This window comes from Cherax quadricarinatus, chromosome 84, assembly GCF_038502225.1.
Source record: "Cherax quadricarinatus isolate ZL_2023a chromosome 84, ASM3850222v1, whole genome shotgun sequence".
Lineage (NCBI taxonomy): Eukaryota > Metazoa > Arthropoda > Malacostraca > Decapoda > Parastacidae > Cherax > Cherax quadricarinatus.
The window spans coordinates 14292011-14315721 of record NC_091375.1 but is presented as its reverse complement, the minus strand read 5'-3'; the positions used below and the strand labels follow the sequence as shown (position 1 = coordinate 14315721).

The 23711-nt window shown below is 37.5% G+C and overlaps 1 protein-coding gene across 3 annotated transcripts in view; it reads left to right on the top strand.

Moving 5' to 3' along the window:
* Positions 1-4089: 4089 nt before the first annotated feature.
* Positions 4090-23711, top strand: part of LOC128704303 (transmembrane channel-like protein 7) — a 51636-nt gene continuing 32014 nt past the window's right edge. Inside the window, exons 1-8 of one of the 3 annotated variants that reach the window (XM_053799447.2) lie at positions 4090-4119; positions 5840-6050; positions 7866-8036; positions 11353-11548; positions 12956-13106; positions 14718-14869; positions 15322-15452; positions 16245-16411. In XM_053799447.2, the coding sequence (XP_053655422.1) occupies positions 5999-6050; positions 7866-8036; positions 11353-11548; positions 12956-13106; positions 14718-14869; positions 15322-15452; positions 16245-16411 (1020 nt within the window). In that variant the 5' untranslated portion in view covers positions 4090-4119; positions 5840-5998. Of the gene's footprint in view, positions 4120-5781; positions 6051-7865; positions 8037-10343; positions 10742-11352; positions 11549-12955; positions 13107-14717; positions 14870-15321; positions 15453-16244; positions 16412-23711 lie in introns of those variants that run through there. The other 2 variants (XM_053799448.2, XM_070103147.1) reach the window with 2 other exon arrangements.

Below are 23711 nucleotides of genomic sequence, written 5' to 3'. Positions count from 1 at the left end.
TAAAACTTAATTTTCAGGCAAAACTTAATTTACAGGCAAAACTTAATTTACAGGCAAAACTTAATTTACAGGCAAAACTTAATTTACAGGTAAAACTTAATTTACAGGCAAAACTTAATTTACAGGCAGTTTAATTTACAGGCAAAACTTAATTTACAGGCAGTTTAATTTACAGGCAAAACTTAATTTACAGGTAAAATTTAATTTACAGGGAAATTTATAGGCAATATCGGCTTATTTGGAGAGTGAAAGTTTATGCTAAATATTGTGACCAAAGTTGAGACCTCTACAACACTACTGTCCTCAAAGATATCGTAAATGCGATAGTAATTATGGACAAGGTACCTGGAGAGGGTTCTGGGGGTCAACGCCCCCGCGGCCCGGTCTGAGACCAGGCCTCATGGTGGATCAGGGTCTGATCAACCAGGCTGTTACTGCTGGCCGCACGCAAGCTGAAGTACGAACCACAGCCTGGTTGGTCAGGATTATAGTGGAAAAATAAACATGTTATTGTAAGACTGACGAATTATGTGGCTCTTAAAATCCCCTGAAGGGAGGTTCCTTGGCGCTGGTGAAGGGCTCTTGATCTAGGGAACTGGATCTGTTCCAGTTCCCTGAATTGACCCTGAATACCTTCCATCGCCCCCCATAGGCGCTGTATAATCCCTATGGGTTTAGCGCTCCCCCATGATAATAATGACCCTTAAATTACCTGAACATACAATTCTGGAATTTTAAATAAAATATTCCGAGCCAATAACAATGGCTGTATTAAATTTGGTTATAGTATATATATATATATATATATATATATATATATATATATATATATATATATATATATATATATATATATATATATGTATATATATATATATATATATATATATATATATATATATATATATAATATTATATATATATATATACATGTATATAATATATATTATATATATTATATATATATATATATATATATATATATATATATATATATATATATACATGTATATAATATATATTATATATATATATATATATATATATATATATATATATATATATATATATATATATATATATATATATATATATATATATATATATATATATATATATATATCAGTAGTATCATTTACTTGACCTGAGTAATTACATATATAGATTAATTACATAATTAGAAAAACATATAAATATATTACTCACCAAATTATGATCTTAATGATATACCTCAACGCCTCCTTATCGGTAGGCAGCTAATATTAGTAAATAATTACTTACATTACCTGTTGTGAGATTTAATTCACAGTGGGAGGCGTACATTACATACTTAATGATGCATGTGATGAACAATGTAGATTCTCCAGCAACAGCTCACGTTTTTCACTCGTATCATCTTTATTTTGATAGTTTCACTTTATATCTAAACTCTTCCAGATACACGTTTAATTCACTTATTATATAGGACACTATATTTGCCGGTACTATTTCTATCGGCTTAGATTAAATGAGATTAATTCTCCACAAATTCCGAGTCCCATTTGTATTACTCCGCCATTTTCGCTCCAACTTTTTCGTACACAATACATCTTTGCAATTAATTTAATAACACTTCCAGGTGTGTACTACATTTTCATTATTGGAATATTAATTTCTTTTTAACATTATAAGAAGTATGTTTTACTTACTTAACTGATTATTATAAAAAATTGTAAATTATAGGGGTTGTTGGTTCCTCTGTGGCTTAACATCTTTTAAAATTCACACCAACACTAGACACCTACATAGTGTTATATAAACACTATTATATCCTTCATTTATTATATTAATTGCAGGAAAATCATAAAAAAATCTACAGCTGGAGTGTTAAGAGATGTGTTGTAATACAGATCTCTATGGGACATCTTAGCCGGCGTTGGTGGAGTGTCTACATCTCATTCTAACTCCTGCTTGGAGTATCACTGTCGACTACTCCCTGTTTTCTTTCCTGGGACAATGGTTCTCATTAAACATTATCTACTGCTGGACAGTTGGTCTGGGTGCCATGTATCACCTCCTTCCAGGCCATGGGAGAGCCTGTTGTTGTTGACTCACGTGCGATTGCTTGTTGGTACTCACCTATTTGTGGTTGCAAGGGGTCGAGTCTCAGCTCCTGGCCCCACCACTCCGCCGATCACTACTGTAGCTGTTGTACCGCCTTAGCAACTAATTTATTGTGCACTCCATGCTCCTCTACTAAGCGGTAGCGCAAATATACAGGATTACAGAGGTCACAATGGGTTTTTGTCAGACCCTACTGGGCGTTGTTACATCACTATTTTACAATTCATATAGTTAATGTATACAATACAGTGCGGCCTCTGAAATATTATTTGTATGTGATACAGCATATAGAGCGACAATGGGATGCACATTGAACCAGCTGCTCAGGCGGTACAACTAATTTATCTCTCCTGGCCAATTATAAACAACCCTAATTTTTAAAATGTTGGACTGGTAAGCCAGCGGAAGGCATCGGTCAGATGACCAAAAGCTCCAACTGCGGGTTATCATATGACTAAGACCCGCGTCACGAAACACTTGTCCTGTTTTTTGACAAACCTGACCTAACCTGACCTTCCTGGTCAAGCTCAGGACCAGGGCTCATAAGCTGTCAGTGGCCCTTAGAACCCTCGAAGACGAAGAAGACGAAGAAGAAGAAGAAAGAAAGAAAGAAAGAAAGAAAGAAAGAAAGAAAAGAAAAAAAAGGAGAACTGAGAACGAAGAAAGGAGAAGATTTAGATGAGGTGTTTGCTGAGGGAGTTTATTACCTTTGTAACTTGTTCAGCTATCAAAACTTAGGGGTACAGTCCCTGGACCCATTATGTACCTCTGTAATGTTAAAATACAGTCCCTGGACCCATTATGTACCTCTGTAATGTTAAGGTACAGTCCCTGGACCCATTATGTACCTCTGTAATGTTGAGGTACAGTCCCTGGACCCATTATGTACCTCTGTAATGTTAAGATACAGTCCCTGGACCCATTATGTACCTCTGTAATGTTGAGGTACAGTCCCTGGACCCATTATGTATCTCTGTAATGTTAAGGTACAGTCCCTGGACCCATTATGTACCTCTGTAATGTTAAGGTACAGTCCCTGGACCCATTATGTACCTCTGTAATGTTGAGGTACAGTCCCTGGACCCATTATATACCTCTGTAATGTTAAGGTACAGTCCCTGAACCCATTATGTATCTCTGTAATGTTGAGGTACAGTCCCTGGACCCATTATGTATCTCTGTAATGTTAAGGTACAGTCCCTGGACCCAGTATGTACCTCTGTAATGTTAAGGTACAGTCCCTGAACCCATTATGTACCTCTGTAATGTTGAGGTACAGTCCCTGGACCCATTATGTGTCTCTGTAATGTTAAGGTACAGTCCCTGGACCCAGTATGTACCTCTGTAATGTTAAGGTACAGTCCCTGAACCCATTATGTACCTCTGTAATGTTGAGGTACAGTCCCTGGACCCATTATGTACCTCTGTAATGTTGAGGCACATTATGTACCTCTGTAATCTTTTGACTACCACCTACAGGATGGATATGGGGTCCATAATAAAGATATTAAACTGGAACTCTCCTCTCTCAACCCCGTCAAGGTCTGGACAACATTTTGTTTTGAAAAGCTCTGCATAACTAGGGGCTTTCTGCATGTACACCTAAATGTCACCTATCTCTGCAAAAACACTGTATCATGTTGTCTATGTTCACCCATCAGTAAATTAGGTACCTAGGTGTTAGTGGACTGGTGTGGGTCGCATCCTGGGACAAAACTGACCAAATTTGCGAGAAATGTTCAGCATAACAAGGGTCTTTCTGTACAGTAGTATGTCACTGATGCCAGCTATGGTCTGTATACCTTGTACATATACTTATAGTAAATAAAGATAATATTATATCATTATTATCAGCCTGGTTGATCAGGCTCTGATCCACCAGGAGGCCTGGTCACAGACCGGGCCGCGGGGGCGTTGACCACCGGAACTCTCTCCAGGTAAACACTGGAAGTCCGGGTTCAATACGGTACCAGTTCTCAGTGGCCCTTTAAACACCAACAAGAGGAGGACGAGAAGGTTTTGTATTTAGGCCTCTTAATACATAATTTGAAACTTTTACAGTGGTTTTTATATGGTGAATTATGTAGAATTTAACCTAGGATATCCAGGTAAAATATAAGAGTGTTAATTATCTGCAGTGATGTGAGGAAGGACATTATGTCTGCCTTGTGACTGGTCTCGCAGCTTAGTAAGCTTATTTAACTACAGCTGCATATAAAGAAAGTTACATAAATTATCATATATAGTAACATATGTTACATAGTAACATAGTAACATATGTTAATATGTAGAATAACCCCCCTCCCCCCAAAAATAGTCAAAGTGACTTATTCCCATTGTGGTCCTTGACTTATTTCAATTATTTTCATTATATTATATTTATATTGTATTGTTTATGTGTGATTTTGTTTGCATTATTATCCATAGATAACCCAATAAAGCCAAGATGTCATCAGTCTCTCTTATTTTCATTAGGGTCTTTTAATCCGCTCCCCAAGATGCAACCCGCACCAGTTGTGTAAAACCCAGGTACCTAATTACTGGTAGGTGAACAAGGGCTACAGGTATAAGGAAACCTGACAAACATTTCCACTCGTCCATTGGTCGCACCCCAGGAGCGACAAGCACCTACTACGTGGTTTTTTCAATAACGAATTTGCTGCCAGTCACGACTGCAAATATTGTGTAGTATATTTTGCTATTATGTCCTCCATAGCAGTCGGAGTATATTACAGCTTAATTCAAGCTCCAGGTGACTTAGGAAACGTTATGATAACATCAGTGCTCTGCCTGAATCAATAAATGTTAACATCTTTAGCAAACGCCTTACAGAAACCTAACTAGAACACAATATAAGATATATTTATAACTCACCTGACCAGCCGGGCTGTGGTTTGTACGGTGGTTTATATGCAGCTAGTAGTAACAGCCTGTGGAAACATAAACACATATGTGGTTTAATGTGATCCTTTATTGACAATGTTTCGCCCACACAGTGGGCTTTTTCAAGTCACAAACAGATCTGTTTGTGACTTGAAAAAGCCCACTGTGTGGGCGAAACGTTGTCAATAAAGGATCACATAAAACTGCATATGTGTTTATGTTTCCATAGTGTCGGTATTTTATACCATTTATTTTCAGTAACAGCCTGGTTGATCAGGCTCTGATCCACCACAAGGCCTGGTCACAGACTGGGCTGCGGGGGCATTAATCCTCGAAACCCTTTCCAGGTACTCCAGGTCAGGCAGATGATGAAGCGAAATTGGTTGGCCTTTCTTTTATTAAAATAATATAAAGGGGGGCATTGACCCCTGAAATACCCTCCAGGTTTACTCCAGATATGTTCCACGTTTGTACTGAAGCTTGGAGGTCGTAAAACATTAATTAATTCCTGAGTGTTTTGTTTGTAAATGCTGATGTGAATCTGCAGCAAGTTATTTAACAGATTTGGTTTTTATTTCTCTCTAAATATTTATTAGTTAAATGCTGTAATTATTTAATTATTTATCTAAAGATAAACAGTAATGCGTTACTTGAGATATTGTATATGGATAAAGTTAACAGTATAAAGACCTGCATAATAGCCAAAATCTGAACTACTTATCAGGTGGACACTGATAAGAGAAATGTGTTAGTGCGATAAAATCTTATCATGAACATGTAATGAACTTTTAGATGGATAAGAATGTTTTTGCAGTTAACTCGAGTACTGTATCTCCTTTGTCCCCATCTCTAGGGGTTACTGCTTGTTGGTGGTAATGACTGGTGACTGTGGATGTAACTGCATATTTCTAAGAATAAAGGCCGCTGAATTATGAGCTCAAGCGCTATTAAGAAGTCGGTTTTACTTAGTACACTACTGGTACTTGTCCTCAGCTGAAGGAACACTTGCAAAATGGCTTCTTATACACATACTGTAGAGGTTGAAAATATACCACTGAATGAAAGTAAGTATTTTTGTAAGTTTGTTCCTTATTTGTTGATCCATAAAAAAAATGCCTTGTAAAGTTAATTTTGTTGCACATAGCACTAAAGATAGTCTTTAAAAGTAGCCTAGCAGTCATTCTAGTATCTTATTTTTAATATTACAATCTACACACAGGGTATCCACAGCATTCTATCATTTCACTTCTCCTCTCTCCAGCATCTATCCATATATAACCACAAAGCATGACACTGCATCAACTGAAGACTTTTTCATGCTAAAAGAAAATAGTGAAATAGAGTTATATATTTTATTTTATACTCTACACCAATTTTTTATGTTGCACCAAAACTAATGTAGCAACCTAACCTTGCTAAAATTTGCATGTTATAAAAACATGATTTACCTAACTATTCTAAGACTTCGTATAATTATATATCACTGTTCCTGAAATAACAATAACACGATTGCAAACTAATCAAGGAACGGGTGGGGTTGAACCCATGGCAGGTGAGAACTAAAACTTCTAGGCCAGTGTTCTAACCACTTGGCCAAGTTTTAGGACTCACCTACCATGGGCTTAGGCCCCAGTCTGTGATTTATATGTCATACTATTTTTGATGGGGGAGGGAGTTGGGGAAGGGAGGATGAAGGTAGAAATCTTCATTTGATCTTCAACATCCTAGAGTTCGTCACGGCCACGCTAGCTGGAGATTCGTCTGTAAAAACTTGCATTTGTGGTCACAGTGGTGCCTGTGCTAACCTTCCTATGGTGTAGAAATATACCTAGTTGGACGAATCTTATTGTGGCTAGCTGGTCTAGTGGCTAACGTGACGGGCTGGAGTTTTGAGACTCTCTGACCGCGGGTTCAATCCCGGCCAGGGTATGGTTTGTTTGCAATCATGTCATTACGATTTCGTGAGTCATCCTATACACAGTTTTTCCTCATATTACCTAACATTTCTTACTCCATTATCCTTACATTCTTTTTCTTTACCCCTAATGTTGGATACCTTCATGCAAGCGAAGGTTTCTTGGTCAAAGAAATTAAAGTTATCCTGTCCTTCTTGGATCAGGCATAATAGAGGCTGTCTTTGCATTGCAACCCACTATTGTAAATACAAAATCTCAATGTACTATTTGCAAAGACATAAAATAAATAAATAAATAAATAAATCATTACTCTGGTTCCCCAAGTGCTCCAAGACCCTTATGAATTTAGCAGTTCCTATTAAATATAAGATGTGTTAATGTTGCAGTTTTATAATTGTAGTGTAAGTGTGCCTCTGGCAAGACAGTGATGGAGTGAATGATGGTGAAAGTTTTTCTTTTTCAGGCCACCCTGACTTTCAGGCCGCCCTGCCTTTCAGGCCGCCCTGCCTTTCAGGCCACCCTGCCTTGGTGGGAGATGGCCAATGTGTTAATAAAAAAATAATAAATATAATTATCCTTTACTTCCCTTCAATTAAATAATTTTCTGTTTCATTTTCATATATTTACATTTTCATTTTCATTATTGAATTTGCAAATTTTTACATTTCTAATAAGTTTTTATTTAGACCTCATACATGATTCTGAATTTTTTGCAATATTTTACAGTACAGTATATAGTATGGTAGGCATAATCAAACCTAGGATATTCCTTGTACATATCCATCCAAGAAATGCGTAATTTAATAGAACATTTTCAAGGATTTCCTATAAACATTATTAGCAATTTTTTATACTTTTTCAAGACTACAATTTTTTCAGAGCCTTGGTATACTGTACCTGAATTTAATTTTTTGCAATATTTCATTAGTTTATTGTATAATTACATGCTCTTAAAATTTTTAGTCAGTGGTAATCATTCAAGCTCGAGCGACGATGAACACAGCCATGTTAACTTACGTCGAGCACGAACTGATGTTCACCTTAGGGAGCGACACAATCGAGAGTCGACAAAGTATCACTCGTATAGCGGCCGGGAACGCAGGGTGCAGTACATGCTACCCTCTCAACATGGAGGTATGGTTCACTAGTGATGCAAATCATTTTCCACTGAAGGTTATGCTTTAACCCGTAAACGGTCCAAGCAGATCTACGTTCACATGTGTAGTGCTACAAAAGTAGATCTACGCTTTTTTTTACATATTTTCAAATATAACAAAAAAGAAAAGTAGATCAAAGTTTTTTTACACATTTTCAAATGTAAAAAAAAAACAAAAAGAAGATCTACTTTTTTTACATACTTTCAAATATTGAAAAAACATATATGCGTTTGAACCGTTTACGGGTAAATTAAAGCTTTACATATTTTTAATTATATTGAGCTCATAATATCAGTGACATGACTTACCCCACATAACTAGGATATTTGCAGTTTTGAACTGTAGTATCGGCACCCCTCTGGCAAGACAGTGGAGTGAGTGATGGTGAAAGTGTTTCTTCTTTTATTAGTTCACCGTACCTTGGTGGGAGATGGCCGGTGTGTTGAGAAAAACCTAGTTCTCATGATCTCTGTCCCTATTGGGGTTGTCTTGATATCAGTGAAGGGCTCTTTATCTAAGGAATTGGAGCTACTCTTCCCTTGCATGGATTGTACAAGATTACTCTACTTCCCATTTCCCAGGTGCTGTATGACCCATGTACGTTCTATTATTATTACCGCATGTGAATATGCAGTAATAATGCTTTTTGAACCCTATGAAGAGATTTTCCTCTCTCTGGTTGAGGTTGTTCAAGCCTAGACATTAAAGGAAAGCTGCTGTCTTGCAAGCTACTGTAGTTTTAGAACCTTCAAGGGAGCAGGGAGGACTACTTTAATGCTAGTGAAGGGCTCTTGATCAAAAGAATTGGAGCTGTTCTCCCATTCATGGATCAAACCTTATTACCAGTTGTTTTCCAGAGACTTTATTAACCCTACAGGATGTGCATGTTCTATGACTAGAGATAATGGGAGATTGTATTTAGAGATGCCCTGACAGTTGTGAGCAGACTATGACGGTTCATAGGCAAGTCAATTTGCTTGACAGGTGCTCATGTTTGTCAGGTTTATTCCAGGTAAACTGAAGAAAGGTATTTTTTTTTTTTGCTGTTACATTTAGGCATTAAAAACAAACTAGGATCAGGTTTATTCCAGGTATACTGAAGAAAGGCATTTTTTTTTTTTTGCTGTTACATTTAGGCATTAAAAACAAACTAGGATCAGGTTTATTCCAGGTATACTGAAGAAAGGTATTTTTTTTTTTTTTGCTGTTACATTTAGGCATTAAAAACAAACTAGGATATGAGTTCTAAATATGTGTTCAACACTGATCATCATGTATCATTTTCAAGGATATTTGCTTGTGTGGGCTTAGTGGTGTCTGGCAGTGAACCAAAACTCATACCGCTTTTTTTTTTTAATCCATCCTCTCGGCTGGAGGGTAACCCAAAAAAGAAGAAATGTTTTCATAAAATTTTCTTTCTTTTACATTTTGTAACTTATACAGAAGAAGGGGTACTCATACCACTTGAGTTAGTAAAATGCGTAAAAGAATGCACTGGGATGATCACAGTACTAATGCCTTATTTACACATCGGGCCTTTCCCACCAAGTTAACTAGCTGCGTTGACAGCATTTTTTCTGAAACACAACATTCCCGCCCAACAACTATCATATACTACTTCTGCTATGTACTATACTTTAAAACATACCATTTATGTATACTGTACATGTCGATTTGATGTCACAATTATTATGGTTTTCGCTGAAGAGAGAACACATGCTCCCATGTTATCTCTAACTCCCAGCACAGGAAATGGCAGTCAGGAAGCAATGTGTGTGCGTGTGTGTGTGTGTGTGTGTGTTTAATACTTTTTATGTGTATTAAGAGAACTGTCAAGCCCTACAGTCAGTTGGTTAATACAAAGTTTCTTCATCACTTGCTATATATCACTGAGTGTTTGTAGATACTCTGTATGTAATAATTGAGCTTGTCATCTCTCTTACTGGCATGAAGAAGCGTTGTAGGAGTTACCTTAATCTGTTTGTAGAAGTTTGTGTTGTATAGCAGTGGCAGTGATTTAAGTAAAGGTCTTTTTTAATTGTGATTATTTAGTTGATGTTATGAGTCTACATTTAATGTTAAACAAGCTTCATTTTGAAAGATTTCAAATAGGATTATACTGTATTATTTTGTGGCAGGTCATCCACTTTAGCAAAATAATAATTGCCCCGATGTCAGAAAGTAAAAGTACCACAGTTAAACTACAGACTGACAGTATAACAAATCCCTTTAATCAGCTTTGTTTAAACTGAGTCCAATTAACTGCAAGATTTTTCTGAATTGGTAAAATTTGTAGTGGCATTTCAAAAGGTCTTTTGGTTACTTTCACACTTTTTTGAGGAGATGTAGTTCATTACTTTACTGCATTTTGAAGGGAAAAGCATATCATTACCTCACTTCACTTTTCTAAATTTTGCATTGAAATGTATCTGACCATTATCTTCCTTGTAATCCTTTGCAGTCTTGCCTTCCATAAATCAATGCTCGAGACTTTGTTTTCAGTGCACTATCACTATAGCTGTCTGTTGAATTTTGGAATTTCACTATAATATTAAAGGTGTAGAGAAGCAGCCAACATGGCACATTCTCTAGTGGAAAGTTTTGAAATGCTCTACTATGAGCCAGAAGAGCAACGAAGAGTTAAGTTTGCTGATGAGGAAGATGATGCTCAACCATGGTCAGGTATGTCGTGTCTGCCAACTGATGCCTCAACAAGAATGTTCCCTCTGCTGCTGGGATTATTTAAGAAATTTATAATTCTCAATAAGTTCTTTGCTTTAATTTTTATGTTCATGCTCTCTTTGTTGTCTGTTATGTAAATGAAACAGGAAATAAGATTGGTGATAATGATTAGATAATTTAATCAAATCAGGGAATGGGTGCGACTTAAACCCATGGCAAGTTAGTCCTAAATCTCGCACACCAGTGCATTAACCATAATAATTTATTTTAAATTGCGTATTATCCTAATACAGTGGACCTCCGGCTTATGATATTATTTCATTCCAGAAGTATGTTCAGGTGCCATTACTGAACGAATTTGTTCCCATAAGGAATATTGTGAATTAGATTAGTCCATTTCAGACCCCCAAACATACACTTACAAATGCACTTACATAAATACACTTACATAATTGGTGGCATTGGGAGCTGATCGTAAAGTGGGGGTCCACTGTACTTGTGAAACTGACTGGTGTGTTATTAGTGAATAACTTGCTGTTTAAAATTATTTTTACCACTTTCTTTAGCGCTGTTTATGCATATACTGATAATAATATACCTTTTTCATGTAGGAGAGCTTTTGAGTAGCCATACTCTTCATTATGGCTCCGAACATCGACAGTCTGCTTGGTTTAACACCGTGATGGCTCGGCGAAGGAGAGGCGTCAGTCCCAATACAGAAGATGAAGCTGTAGAAGAACTTGCTGATGCCATGGAAGGAGATGAGAAGCTCATGTCAGAGAATGTGGATGGAGAGATAATGAGGAGGTAAATCTTGACTTTCTTGTCATGGTAAATGCAACTGCTGAATTATTAAAAGATGACCTGTCCTCCTAATGTCAACTTTTTTTTTTTTTTTGCTCTGCATTAATAAGTGTAGTAGAAAGGTTTGATTGTGATCTTCCAGCATGATTTTGGATTCATATTTTTGTTTATTTTGTTATTAAGACAATAAGGATGCAGAAGTAGAGGGTAAAAAAAATCATAAAATGTCAAGGTATTGTCATATTCAGTAATGGAGAAGACATGGGTGAAGTCATTCGATCTTTTAACTTTTAAAAAAATTACATCACAAATAGTGACCATCAAGGGTACATTAATTCAAATTTTAATTGTATGAAAATTTGATTTACTATTAAAACCTCCTGTGGGTAGCCACGTTTTCATGGTGGGGCTTGTGAGTTTAATGATACCATTGATTGTGTTAGCTATGGTGTCCCCTTCCAGGGGAGGAAGGTATGGCTGAGAAGACTACCCTCTACAAAAACAGGTAGGGAGTGAATGATGGTGAATGTATTTTCCTTCTTTGGGTCACTCTTCCATGATGAGGAATGACTAATGGGTTAAAAAGAAATAAGAGTAGAAGAATGCACAGTGTAAAGGAGGAATATTTTTTGAGTGATGCTGTCTTCAGCAACAATCAGAGTAATCTAGACAATTTAATTTGTTGTAAATAAAATATATGTAAGATTTACAAGAGGTCAGTGAGTGTACAAGTGGGAGGCTGAAGGACTGTAGTCACTCAGTAATGTTGTCCTAGCCATACAGTGATTATTTATGAATGATGGTGAAAGTGTTGAATGATGATGAACGTTTTTTCTTTCTTTTTGGGTTTTTCTTTGAAGTTGAGTCATCCTGCCTCAGGAAATGGCTGAAGTGTTAATAAAAAATATATCTTTTCAGAAATAAGATTCATGTGTTTATATCCCATGATTATGAAGATAAAGACTATGTAGTATGAAAAGTCGATTTTAAACTCCAATTTGTTGTGCCTGTCATCTAAAGTGTATCACAGTTCAGTATCCAAGCAAATGATCAGAACACTTTTCTATACATGGAACCCTCCATAAACTCTGCTGAAAGTACAGTGGACCCCCGCTTAACGATCACCTCCCAATGCGACCAATTATGTAAGTGTATTTATGTAAGTGCGTTTGTATGTGTATGTTTGGGGGTCTGAAATGGACTAATCTACTTCACAATATTCCTTATGGGAACAAATTCGGTCAGTACTGGCACCTGAACATACTTCTGGAATGAAAAAATATCGTTAACCGGGGGTCCACTGTACATTTAATGTGTATCTTTACCATATGAGGATTAAAATAGCCACCACCAGCATAGCTCTCAGGGATGTAGCACACATATACAACAATGCAATTTTCTCAATTTCAGAGAGGTGCTAAGAGAATTGTATAAACCCTTAAGGGTGAAAAAGGAAATACGGAGAAGGCTGACAGCCCGCCGCTCTTCACATCGCTACTCGTCACGTACCATAAGCAGGATGCAGTATCTCAAATACACTCTCAGCATGCGCTGGTACAAGGTATGTTGTACACTAAAGCAAATTTGAGTTATTACAGAAATGCCGATAGTGCACTTAGACCTCAATGAAGGTATATAACTTGGTGTTAACTATTTAAAATACAAGTAGCCTGATCTTCACTCATTTGTACCCCAAAAAACATGAGTCTGCCACACATGTGCTGAGCAGTAATATGCAAAGTATTAATGCAATTAACCAAAAACTTAAAAAAATACAAAATTCAATGCATCATTTTCCTGGCTGAGTTACTCTTATTATCTTGTGACATTTGGATGGCAGAAACTTTGGTTATGAGGATTTTCTATGCTGTGCCACTATGCCGGACTTAATTAATTGCCATAGAAATTATGTACATTTGAAGATTACCCTTTATAGCTAGTTTTTCTTGCTGATCAGTTCTGCCTTTCCTCCCGGCCTCATAAGTTCTGCCTTTCCTCCCGGCCTCATCAGTTCTGCCTTTCCTCCCGGCCTCATCAGTTCTGCCTTTCCTCCCGGCCTCATCAGTTCTGCCTTTCCTCCCGGCCTCATAAGTTCTGCCTTTCCTCCCGGCCTCATAAGTTCTGCCTTTCCTCCCGGCCTCATCAGTTCTGCCTTTCCTCCCGGCCTCATAAGTTCTGCCTTTCCTCCCGGCCTCATAAGTTCTGCCTTTCCTCCCGGCCTCATAAGTTCTGCCTTTCCTCCCGGCCTCATAAGTTCTGCCTTTCCTCCCGGCCTCATAAGTTCTGCCTTTCCTCCCGGCCTCATAAGTTCTGCCTTTCCTCCCAGCCTCATAAGTTCTGCCTTTCCTCCCGGCCTCATAAGTTCTGCCTTTCCTCCCAGCCTCATAAGTTCTGCCTTTCCTCCCGGCCTCATAAGTTCTGCCTTTCCTCCCGGCCTCATAAGTTCTGCCTTTCCTCCCGGCCTCATAAGTTCTGCCTTTCCTCCCGGCCTCATAAGTTCTGCCTTTCCTCCCGGCCTCATAAGTTCTGCCTTTCCTCCCGGCCTCATAAGTTCTGCCTTTCCTCCCGGCCTCATAAGTTCTGCCTTTCCTCCCGGCCTCATAAGTTCTGCCTTTCCTCCCGGCCTCATAAGTTCTGCCTTTCCTCCCGGCCTCATAAGTTCTGCCTTTCCTCCCGGCCTCATAAGTTCTGCCTTTCCTCCCGGCCTCATAAGTTCTGCCTTTCCTCCCGGCCTCATAAGTTCTGCCTTTCCTCCCGGCCTCATAAGTTCTGCCTTTCCTCCCGGCCTCATAAGTTCTGCCTTTCCTCCCGGCCTCATAAGTTCTGCCTTTCCTCCCGGCCTCATAAGTTCTGCCTTTCCTCCCGGCCTCATAAGTTCTGCCTTTCCTCCCGGCCTCATAAGTTCTGCCTTTCCTCCCGGCCTCATAAGTTCTGCCTTTCCTCCCGGCCTCATAAGTTCTGCCTTTCCTCCCGGCCTCATAAGTTCTGCCTTTCCTCCCGGCCTCATAAGTTCTGCCTTTCCTCCCGGCCTCATAAGTTCTGCCTTTCCTCCCGGCCTCATAAGTTCTGCCTTTCCTCCCGGCCTCATGTTCTCTGTAGCTTATCTTTGTTGCTCTAGCAGTTTTTGGAAGCATTAAACATCTTTCGTAATGTCTTGCATTTTCTTAAACAGATACGTCAGTCAGTTCTGGATACGTTTCACGACTACAGTTTGTGGCACAAAGAGATCAAGGAAATAGAAGGCACATTTGGTACCGGAGTTGGCTCATACTTCAAGTTTCTGCGCTATCTCTTCCTTCTCAACCTTACAATTGTAATCATTGTGTAAGTAACATTGTTGGTGTATTTTGTTATGGAATTAAGCAGTTTTTAGTTAAGTTTACTCTTTTTTGTCTAAGGTTCAATAATTATTTTCATAATGATAATGATATATTGCATTATATTTTCAGAATTTCATGTATGATATTGTACTGTGTACATCATTTAAGACATTGGCAATAGTAGAGGCATTGAGTATCTACTGTATCACATTTTCTTTACTTGACTGTGTATAATTCAAAATGAAATTGCCACTTTCAGATCATTTTTTTTCATAATGTTCCTTTGAAAACAAGCTGTTTTATATCTCAGTGTATTTTAAATGGGAAAAATAAGGTACTGTATTGTACTGAACTGTACTAGTATGTATTGTGAGGATAGGCTGCAGAATTGTATGAGAAATAATTTTTGTTCTTGCTTTGGAAGTATGTATTTTATTGAGAGTAATTGTTTTTCAGGTGTGGATTTCTGCTGACACCCCAGCTGCTGGCTCGACTGCATGATGACACCTCCATGCCTCACACCACCACTGATGTGCCAGTCACAACTGGTGCAACTCCTCTGGGTTTCTCATTTAAGAATGTTTCTGGTAATATTTCTTGGAATCAGAAGCTCAGTGTTGATGACCTATTCTCATAAATTCTGTTATACTCTACCATACTGTATATGGAATAATCATTTTGTATCATAGTACAGTGGTACCTCGAGTTTTGAACAGCTCCCAACTTGAACAATTATGTAAGTGTATTTTTGTAAGTGCTTTCGTAGGTGTATTTTTGGGGGTCTGAAATGGACTAATCTAATTTACATTATTCCTTATGGGAACAAATTTGTTTGGTATTGGCACTCAGACAGCTTTCTGGAATGAATAAAGTTTGTAACTCGGGGTACCACAGTATTTAATATTGTATTTTATTCCATTATTTTATTTTTCAGATAACTACTCTTGTATGTGTAATGCAGGCATTGAATTAGTACCTGGAGAAGGTTTCAGGGGTCAGTGCCCCCACGGCCTGGTCCAAGACCATTAACACAGTAAATTTATTGAATATACATGTAGTCCATTAAATTTTAGGACTGGTACATCAATGGTTTACTGTACAAATTTACATCTAATCCATGTAAATTTTTTTTTTGTCACTGTAAATGAGGGTTTCTACAGTATATATTCCCCCCCCCTCAAGGAAGGTTCCTTGATGTTGGTGAGGGGCTCTTGATTTAGGGAATTGGATCTGTGCTCCAGTTCCCTGAATTAAGCCTGAATGCCTTCCACATCCCCCCCCTCAGGCGCTGTATAATCCTCCGGGTTTAGCGCTTCCCCCTTGATTATAATAATAATAATACAGTATATATTTATTTAGCTCTTTCTTCTTGGTGGCAGGAAAACCTGGTACAGTTAGAGTTGTAAGTAATTCTCCTGCCACTACAAGCGTTGCTGGAACACGGAGACCCACCAGTCTGAGCACCACCACAAAGAAAGTGATTCCGTCCATCGAGAACGATGACACCACCAAAGTGTTTGGTCCTTTAGATTGGCTAACTGGTGCTGTAAGTAGAATTTTTGTTATTTGCAGTAATTCCATAAACTTTATTTTCCATTTTAAAAGTCCAGCATTTCTTATTAGTAGTAATTTTGTTTTTGTATTCAAGTAATGTAGTATTGAAATGTATTGTCTTAAATGTGCTAGTTTTAAGCCACATGATCTTACACAGCAGCCTGAATATTTTGCTAGTACTGTACTTACAGTACTTCTAAATACATTAGTAGGATTTCCTTTTATCTTCTACATAAGAGATTAATACTATATGAGCTTTGCTATTTTTTTCAGTGCTTTACCAGTGCAAAATATTTATTCCACTTTCAATGCTGCATCAACTTAGTGTCAGCAATGTACTGTACATGATGACTCTTGTTCATTGTGTATGAAGATTAGCAGTCTGTTGCTTAACTTATTTTCACATTTGATGATTGCAGTGTCCCAGCACTTCATTTTTTAACTCTTTCTTTGTCAACCTGCAACTCTGGACACCCTCTTTGGTTTCTCCTCTTTATGTTGCTCAGACACTGTTCTGAGTCATCCCAAATGTGACTCTTGACAAAGCTCCTTCGTGTGCACGTTGTTCCCTTGCACAAAATCACAGTAGATATTTTTGCGTTAGTTGCTTCATTTAAAATGTATAAATTTTTTACTTGTGTGTGGAATACTAGGGACCAAACAGTAATACTCTTATAACCAAGCATCAGTAATGTGGTTAACTGTGGTTAAAGAAAGTGAACTGCTATGCCTGTGTTTAAAATTTGAAGGTGTTGTCACAATATGTGCCGTATCTTATTGTTTTCCAATCAAATTAATGCATAAATTTTTATTTAGATAACATGTCTAGTAGCAACATTAATAAGTCTAGTGTATTAAGAGGGAGAAGCAGCTCACATGAGTATCTGATAACATTCATCACTTATCCTAGCAGTTGGTACCACCAGTCGTACACTCATCCTAGCAGTTGGTGCCACCAGTCATACACTTATCCTAGCAATCATTGCCACCAGTTGTACACTCATCCTAGCAATCAATGCCACCAATCCTCCACTCATCCTAGCAATCAGTACCACCAATCCTCCACTCATCCTAGCAATCAATACCACCAATCCTCCACTCATCCTAGCAATCAATACCACCAATCCTCCACTCATCCTAGCAATCAGTACCACCAATCCTCCACTCATCCTAGCAATCAGTACCACCAATCCTCCACTCATCCTAGCAATCAATACCACCAATCCTCCACTCATCCTAGCAATCCATGCCACATAACAGTGGTATCTCTGCGGGCTGCAGCAAGTTGTCTTTCGTAAATATTTTCTCCTTATTTTTTGCATCAAATCCATTGATTTTGCATGTATGTTAATTTTATGCATGCGTGTCTGGTACAGAGTAGGCAAGAAAATATTGGTTTATGATTTATTTTAGGTGAATTCCCATTTGTTCTTATGTTTGTGTATAAAGTGTATTGATTTCATGTATACATAGTTTATTTTATGCTTGTGCTGTAGTCTTGTACAATATTTGTCTGGTGAATTTAATTAATGAATTGTAGTTTAAGTAATTAAGTATTTTTTATGCCTAATTTTAGTTTACTCGTATTTTTTTTAATCAGTTGCATTGCTCTTTTTTTATTAGGTAATTTTGTGAATATGTGGGGTTTGTATGTGTTTGGTACAGATGGTATAACACAAAAACCCACATGTCAAAGTCAGAGTCAGATTTATTTCCACATGATACAGTGTTTGTACAGAGATGTATGGCATTTGATTGTGCTTACAGAAAGCCCATGGTTATGCAGAGCATTTTGGGCAAGCTTAAGCCTAACTTAAGACTACAGTGGCAATAATTATTTTATGTTTATATACATGTAGCTAGAAGGAAACAAAGTGAGGTAGGAGCTATGTATTTCTGCCTTCAACTCAGGACCTCAGTTGTATATCGTAATATACAACTCCCAGTTCGCCTTGTATTTGCTTCTGGCTCCTTGTGGGTCTTTGTATTATATATTTAAATGTTTTTGTGTATGAATTACTATTGAATGAATGACAGTGAATATTTTTTTGAGAGGATGAGGGGTCACCCTACTTTGGTGAGAGACAGCCAGTGTGTTGATATGTATTTGTTATGTGAATAATGATGTGAAAGTCTTACGGAATATTTTACCTCTTGCATTCAGCCAAGGAAGCAGGACAGTAGTCAATGGTAAGAGACCACTTGATTTATGCACCAGTTGTAGCTAGCCGTAACCACTTGCACCGAAAATAAAATTAGGAAAATTCTTGCACCTCATCACAAATTTAATGATAAAAATTACAAATAAAATTTTTGATATCTAGTCATTGAAAAATTCACCTGCATTTTGGCTAATTAATTTTCCCTAGAGACAACACTTGGTGCTTTAGAGCCCTTCAAGGGGGATGGGTGCCTTGATGTTGGTAAAGGGATCTTGATCCAAGGAATTAGAGCTACCCTTCTCTTCCTCGGATAAAACCTGATTGTTTATTTCCCAGGTGCTGTGTCACCTCTGCTGGTTTAGTGCTTCCTTGTGAATAACAATAATAATAATAATGGTGATGATGATACTGTAGAAGAGGTGAAGTGTACCTCAGTGGTAACACATACGACTCCCAACCGAAGGGACCTGGTTTGATTCCTAGGCAAAATGAGATCTATGGGCAAGTCCCCTTATATCTGCTGCCTTTGATTATTAGGAGGTTCCTTGATGCTGGTGAGAGGGGTTCTTGATCCAAAGAATTAGGCCTGAACTTTCTTTTCTTGGATTGAGCCTGACTGCCTTCCATTCCCCATCCCACCCATGTGCTGTACAAACCCCAAAATGTGTCTACACTTCTGTCACCTTTGTAATACCTAATATTAATAATCATCAGACTAAGTGTTAGTTGATAGTGGGTCCCTGGCCTAGGGTCAAGCTGTGGCAGCAGGGAAACTCTCAAAACATCAAATGTATCTCAAATGCATATCAAATGTATGTATATCAAAGGACTGTATAAGGAATATCAAAGGTATATCAAAGGTATGTCAAAGGTATATCAAAAGTACACCAAAGGCACCTTGGAAAGGGAGGGAGGGGAAGGGAATGTAACGCACACGTTATGTGAGAATCTACCACACTATATAATGCCACAAATTGTTACATACCGTGACTACTGTGTTTACCTGGAGTTTACCTGGAGAGAGTTCCGGGGGTCAACGCCCCCGCGGCCCGGTCTGTGACCAGGCCTCCTGGTGGATCAGAGCCTGATCAACCAGGCTGTTACTGCTGGCTGCACGCAAACCAACGTATGAGCCACAGCCCGGCTGAATGGGAGTTAAAATCAAAATGCTTTCATGATCGCGTACCAACACTGTCAAGGATCTGCAACTTGAGAACATGATTGAGAGACCATAATCAAGTGCATGAAATTTTATTTCTCTCATAGTGGTAAAATTACATATTAATATTACTTATTTCTAATGTTCTACTTGCATTAAATACTTTAAATAAGGATGGGCTTTGAAATGAGCTGAGATAGGATAACATCTCAGTGGCATGGAAAAAATAATGAGTTAGAATCTTAATTTTTTTAACACAAATACAGTGGACCCCCGGTTAATGATATTATTTCATTCCAGAAGTATGTTCAGGCACCAGTACTGACCGAATTTGTTCCCATAAGGAATATTGTGAATTAGATTAGTCCATTTCAGAACCCCAAACATACACGTACAAACGCACTTACATAAATACACTTACATAATTGGTCGCATTGGGAGCTGATCGTTAAGCAGGGGTCCGCTGTATTAATATATTATTTTTTTAACCCGTAAACGGTCCAAGCAGATCTACGTTCACAGGTGTAGTGCTACAAAAGTAGATCTAATTTTTTTTACATATTTTCAAATATAATAACAAAAAAAAGTAGATCAAAGTTTTTTACACATTTTCAAATGTAGAAAAACAAAAAGAAGAACTATTTTTTTACATACTTTCAAATGTTGAAAAAACGTATAGTATATACGTTTGGACCATTTACGGGTTAATTACCATATTTTGCAGTTTATGAGATGCATTTTTCCATAAAATGCCTCCAAAAACTGCCCTGTGTCCTATAAACTGAAGGTCAGTGATGGGAGTTATAAGTTTGGGGTGTGGGGTGGGCTGTAGCTCCCACAGTTACATCCAGTGCCGAGCCACTGAAACTTAAACAAGTCTTATAAGCCGCGAAATACGGTGGATAAAATTTTGTATGCCGGAATCCAGATTAAAAGTATGAGATAGGTCTTTTGCTATTGGTAATTGTTTTTCCAGTGAAGATTTTACAAAATAATTTTATGTGGTTTTCATTAGTATAGATCTATAACTTAGCTTGGTTTTATTAGTACAGTGTGTTTCTGTAACATAGCATGGTTTTATTAATGTGCTTTTATAACATAGCATGGTTTTATTAATGTGCTTTTATAACATAGCATGGTTTTATTAATGTGCTTTTATAACATAGCATGGTTTTATTAACTCCAGATATATCGTAGTTAATTTTGCAATACGTTTTTACTTTATTTCCCTCCTTTGTGCATGGAGTGATTTATTTGTATAAAGACTTATATAATTATGTAAATTATAATTATATAAATGTAATGGTGATATAATAAATGTAATGTGATGGGGGGTGTTGAGCGATGGTGAAAGTTTTTGCTTTCTTTTTGGGTTTTTCTTTCTTTTTTGGGTCATCCTGCCTCAGTGGGAAACTGCCAACGTATTAAAAAAATTTCAGTCAATCAAAAGATAATTAATTGTAACAAAGTTACACTGAAATTAAGCATTTAACCCGTAAACGGTCCAAGCAGATCTACGTTCACATGTATAGTGCTACAAAAGTAGATCTACGTTTTTTTTTTTTACATATTTTCAAATATAACAAAAAAAAAAGTTAATCAAAGTTTTTTTACACATTTCCAAATGTAAAAAAACAAAAAGATCTACTTTTTTTACATTCAAATGTTGAAAAAAACGTATATATACGTTTGGACCATTTACGAGTTAAACATTTGCCAATTTTAGTGAATGAGGCAGAGGACTCCTGTGTTGGGGTAAGTAAAAGACAGTGTATGGGTAAAGGAGACTTTGTGTTGTATCTTTCCACCACTGGTTGGCTCACAGCCATGCTCACACTCTCGAGGTCACAAGCTGTGACTCAACCCCTGCAACCACACATTGGAATGTGTAGTGGCACATAAGGTGTATACACCAAGAGGTGTACATCTCTTTCTGTATACACTGAGAGGTGTACATCTTTATATACATTCACTGAGAGGTGTACATTTCTTTGTAAATATACTTAGAGGGGTGTATCACTCAGGATATATACATTAATTACTCTTGAGTGAAAATCAGTACATGAGTTTATTTTAATCCCTGTGTTAGTGGTTAAAATATTCCTAGCTGATGGTGTACAGGTGATATGCAACTTTAATGACCCTCATGCAGTTCATAGGCTTTAAACCTACCTTAAAGAATTGGAATGACAAGTATTTATTCATTGTGCACACTAAGTTGATTTATTGTTGAGTCTTGTATACTCTTCTGTCTTCCCTTGGAGTACTCTGTACAGAAGCAGTCTTCAGTGTGCATGTTTTCTGAGTCTTTCTTCCTCTTGTTTACATTTCGACTTTTAGACCTTCTGTTATCAATTCATTTTTCATACAGTCTGCCTTTTCTTATTTTAATTGTATCAGTATTTTTGTTTCAAAAATTTGGTTATTATCATTTACATTTTCCTTTGAATTTGTAGGATGTTTTATGTATGAGGATGTTTCATATATGAGATTCCCTACAGAATATTATCCAGCTACAGTTGTGATGCTTTATATTCATTATCATCATAAATGAACAATGTATCGGGGTGATCTATAACTGGATCTGACAGTGGGGACGCAGACTCACCCATACTAGAGGGAACTCGGTAAGACGTGCGCTTCCTGTCCTTGACACGGGTATGCCATATTCTAATATTATTATTTATTTTCACCTTTTTCCATATATCTTCAGTAAGAAAATTATTTAAGGACCAAACTCTTAATCAATCAATCAATCAAGTTTATTCTCTATAAGGATTACAATGTGGGGTTTACAGATTTTGGTTATTGTGTGGAGTCATATTGTGTGGTTTACATGTAATAAAATACTAATTACAGAGAGGGCCACTAGGACTCCTAGCATGGCTAAGCATTTTGGGCAAACTTAGATTAATTCTTAACCCTAAATTATTACAAATTATGGAGTAAGTTGACTAAATACCAAGTGACTAAATACTAGTTTGTGAGTTTAGCAATGTGAATGCTTTTGTTCTGGCACAATACATAGTTTCTATATTGGAGTATCAAAGGCAAACTTATGACTAGTTAGGATTCATTATTTTAAGATTAAGATTCGTATTTCTGTGCTTATAGTCAAATGGGTGAGTGAGTGAGTGTAAGTGTGAACCACCAGGTGGTGCTTATGTAGTTAGTTGACTGGGTGTATCAGGAAGATAAGATGTTTTCTAATGGTAGTTTTGAAGGAGATGAATGTGTCTGCATTTCTAGAGTTTTCAGGTAGGGTGTTCCAGATTTTAGGGCCTTTGACATACATTGAATTTTTGTAGAGGTTTAGTCGGACACGGGGAATGTTGTAGAGATGTTTGTGTCTGGTGTTATGCCTATGGGTCCTGTCACAACTATCAAGAAAGCATTTTAGGTCAAGGTTAATATTGGAATCCTGTAGATGTAGATTGCACAGTAGTAAGTGTGGATGTTCTGAACAGGGAGTAAGTTTAGATCTATGAAGAGTGGGGGGGTGTGTTGCCAGGGATGGGATTTAGTGATTATTCTTACTGCAGCTTTTTGTTGGGTTATTATTGGCTTTAGGTGTGTTGCTGCATTTGATCCCCAAGAACAAATAACATAGGTGAAGTATGAATAAATGAGTGAATGGTATAGTGTGAGAAGAGGTGAAGTATGAATAAATGAGTGAAAGGTATAGTGTGAGAAGGGCAATTTGCGGCACGTAGTATCGCATCTTGGAGAGGATCCCAACTGTTTTGGATACTTTGTTTGTTATGTGTTGGATATGGGTGCTGAAATTCAGGTTGTTGTCGAGGTATAGGCCTAGGAATTTGCCCTTATTATGTCTGGCAATTAGAGTGTTGTTGATCTTAATGTTAAGTTGCGCAACACCTGCTCTGCTACCAAACATAATATAGTAGGTTTTGTCAGTGTTAAGTGTAAGTTTATTGGCTGTCATCCAAGTCAATATTTTGAGCAGCTCC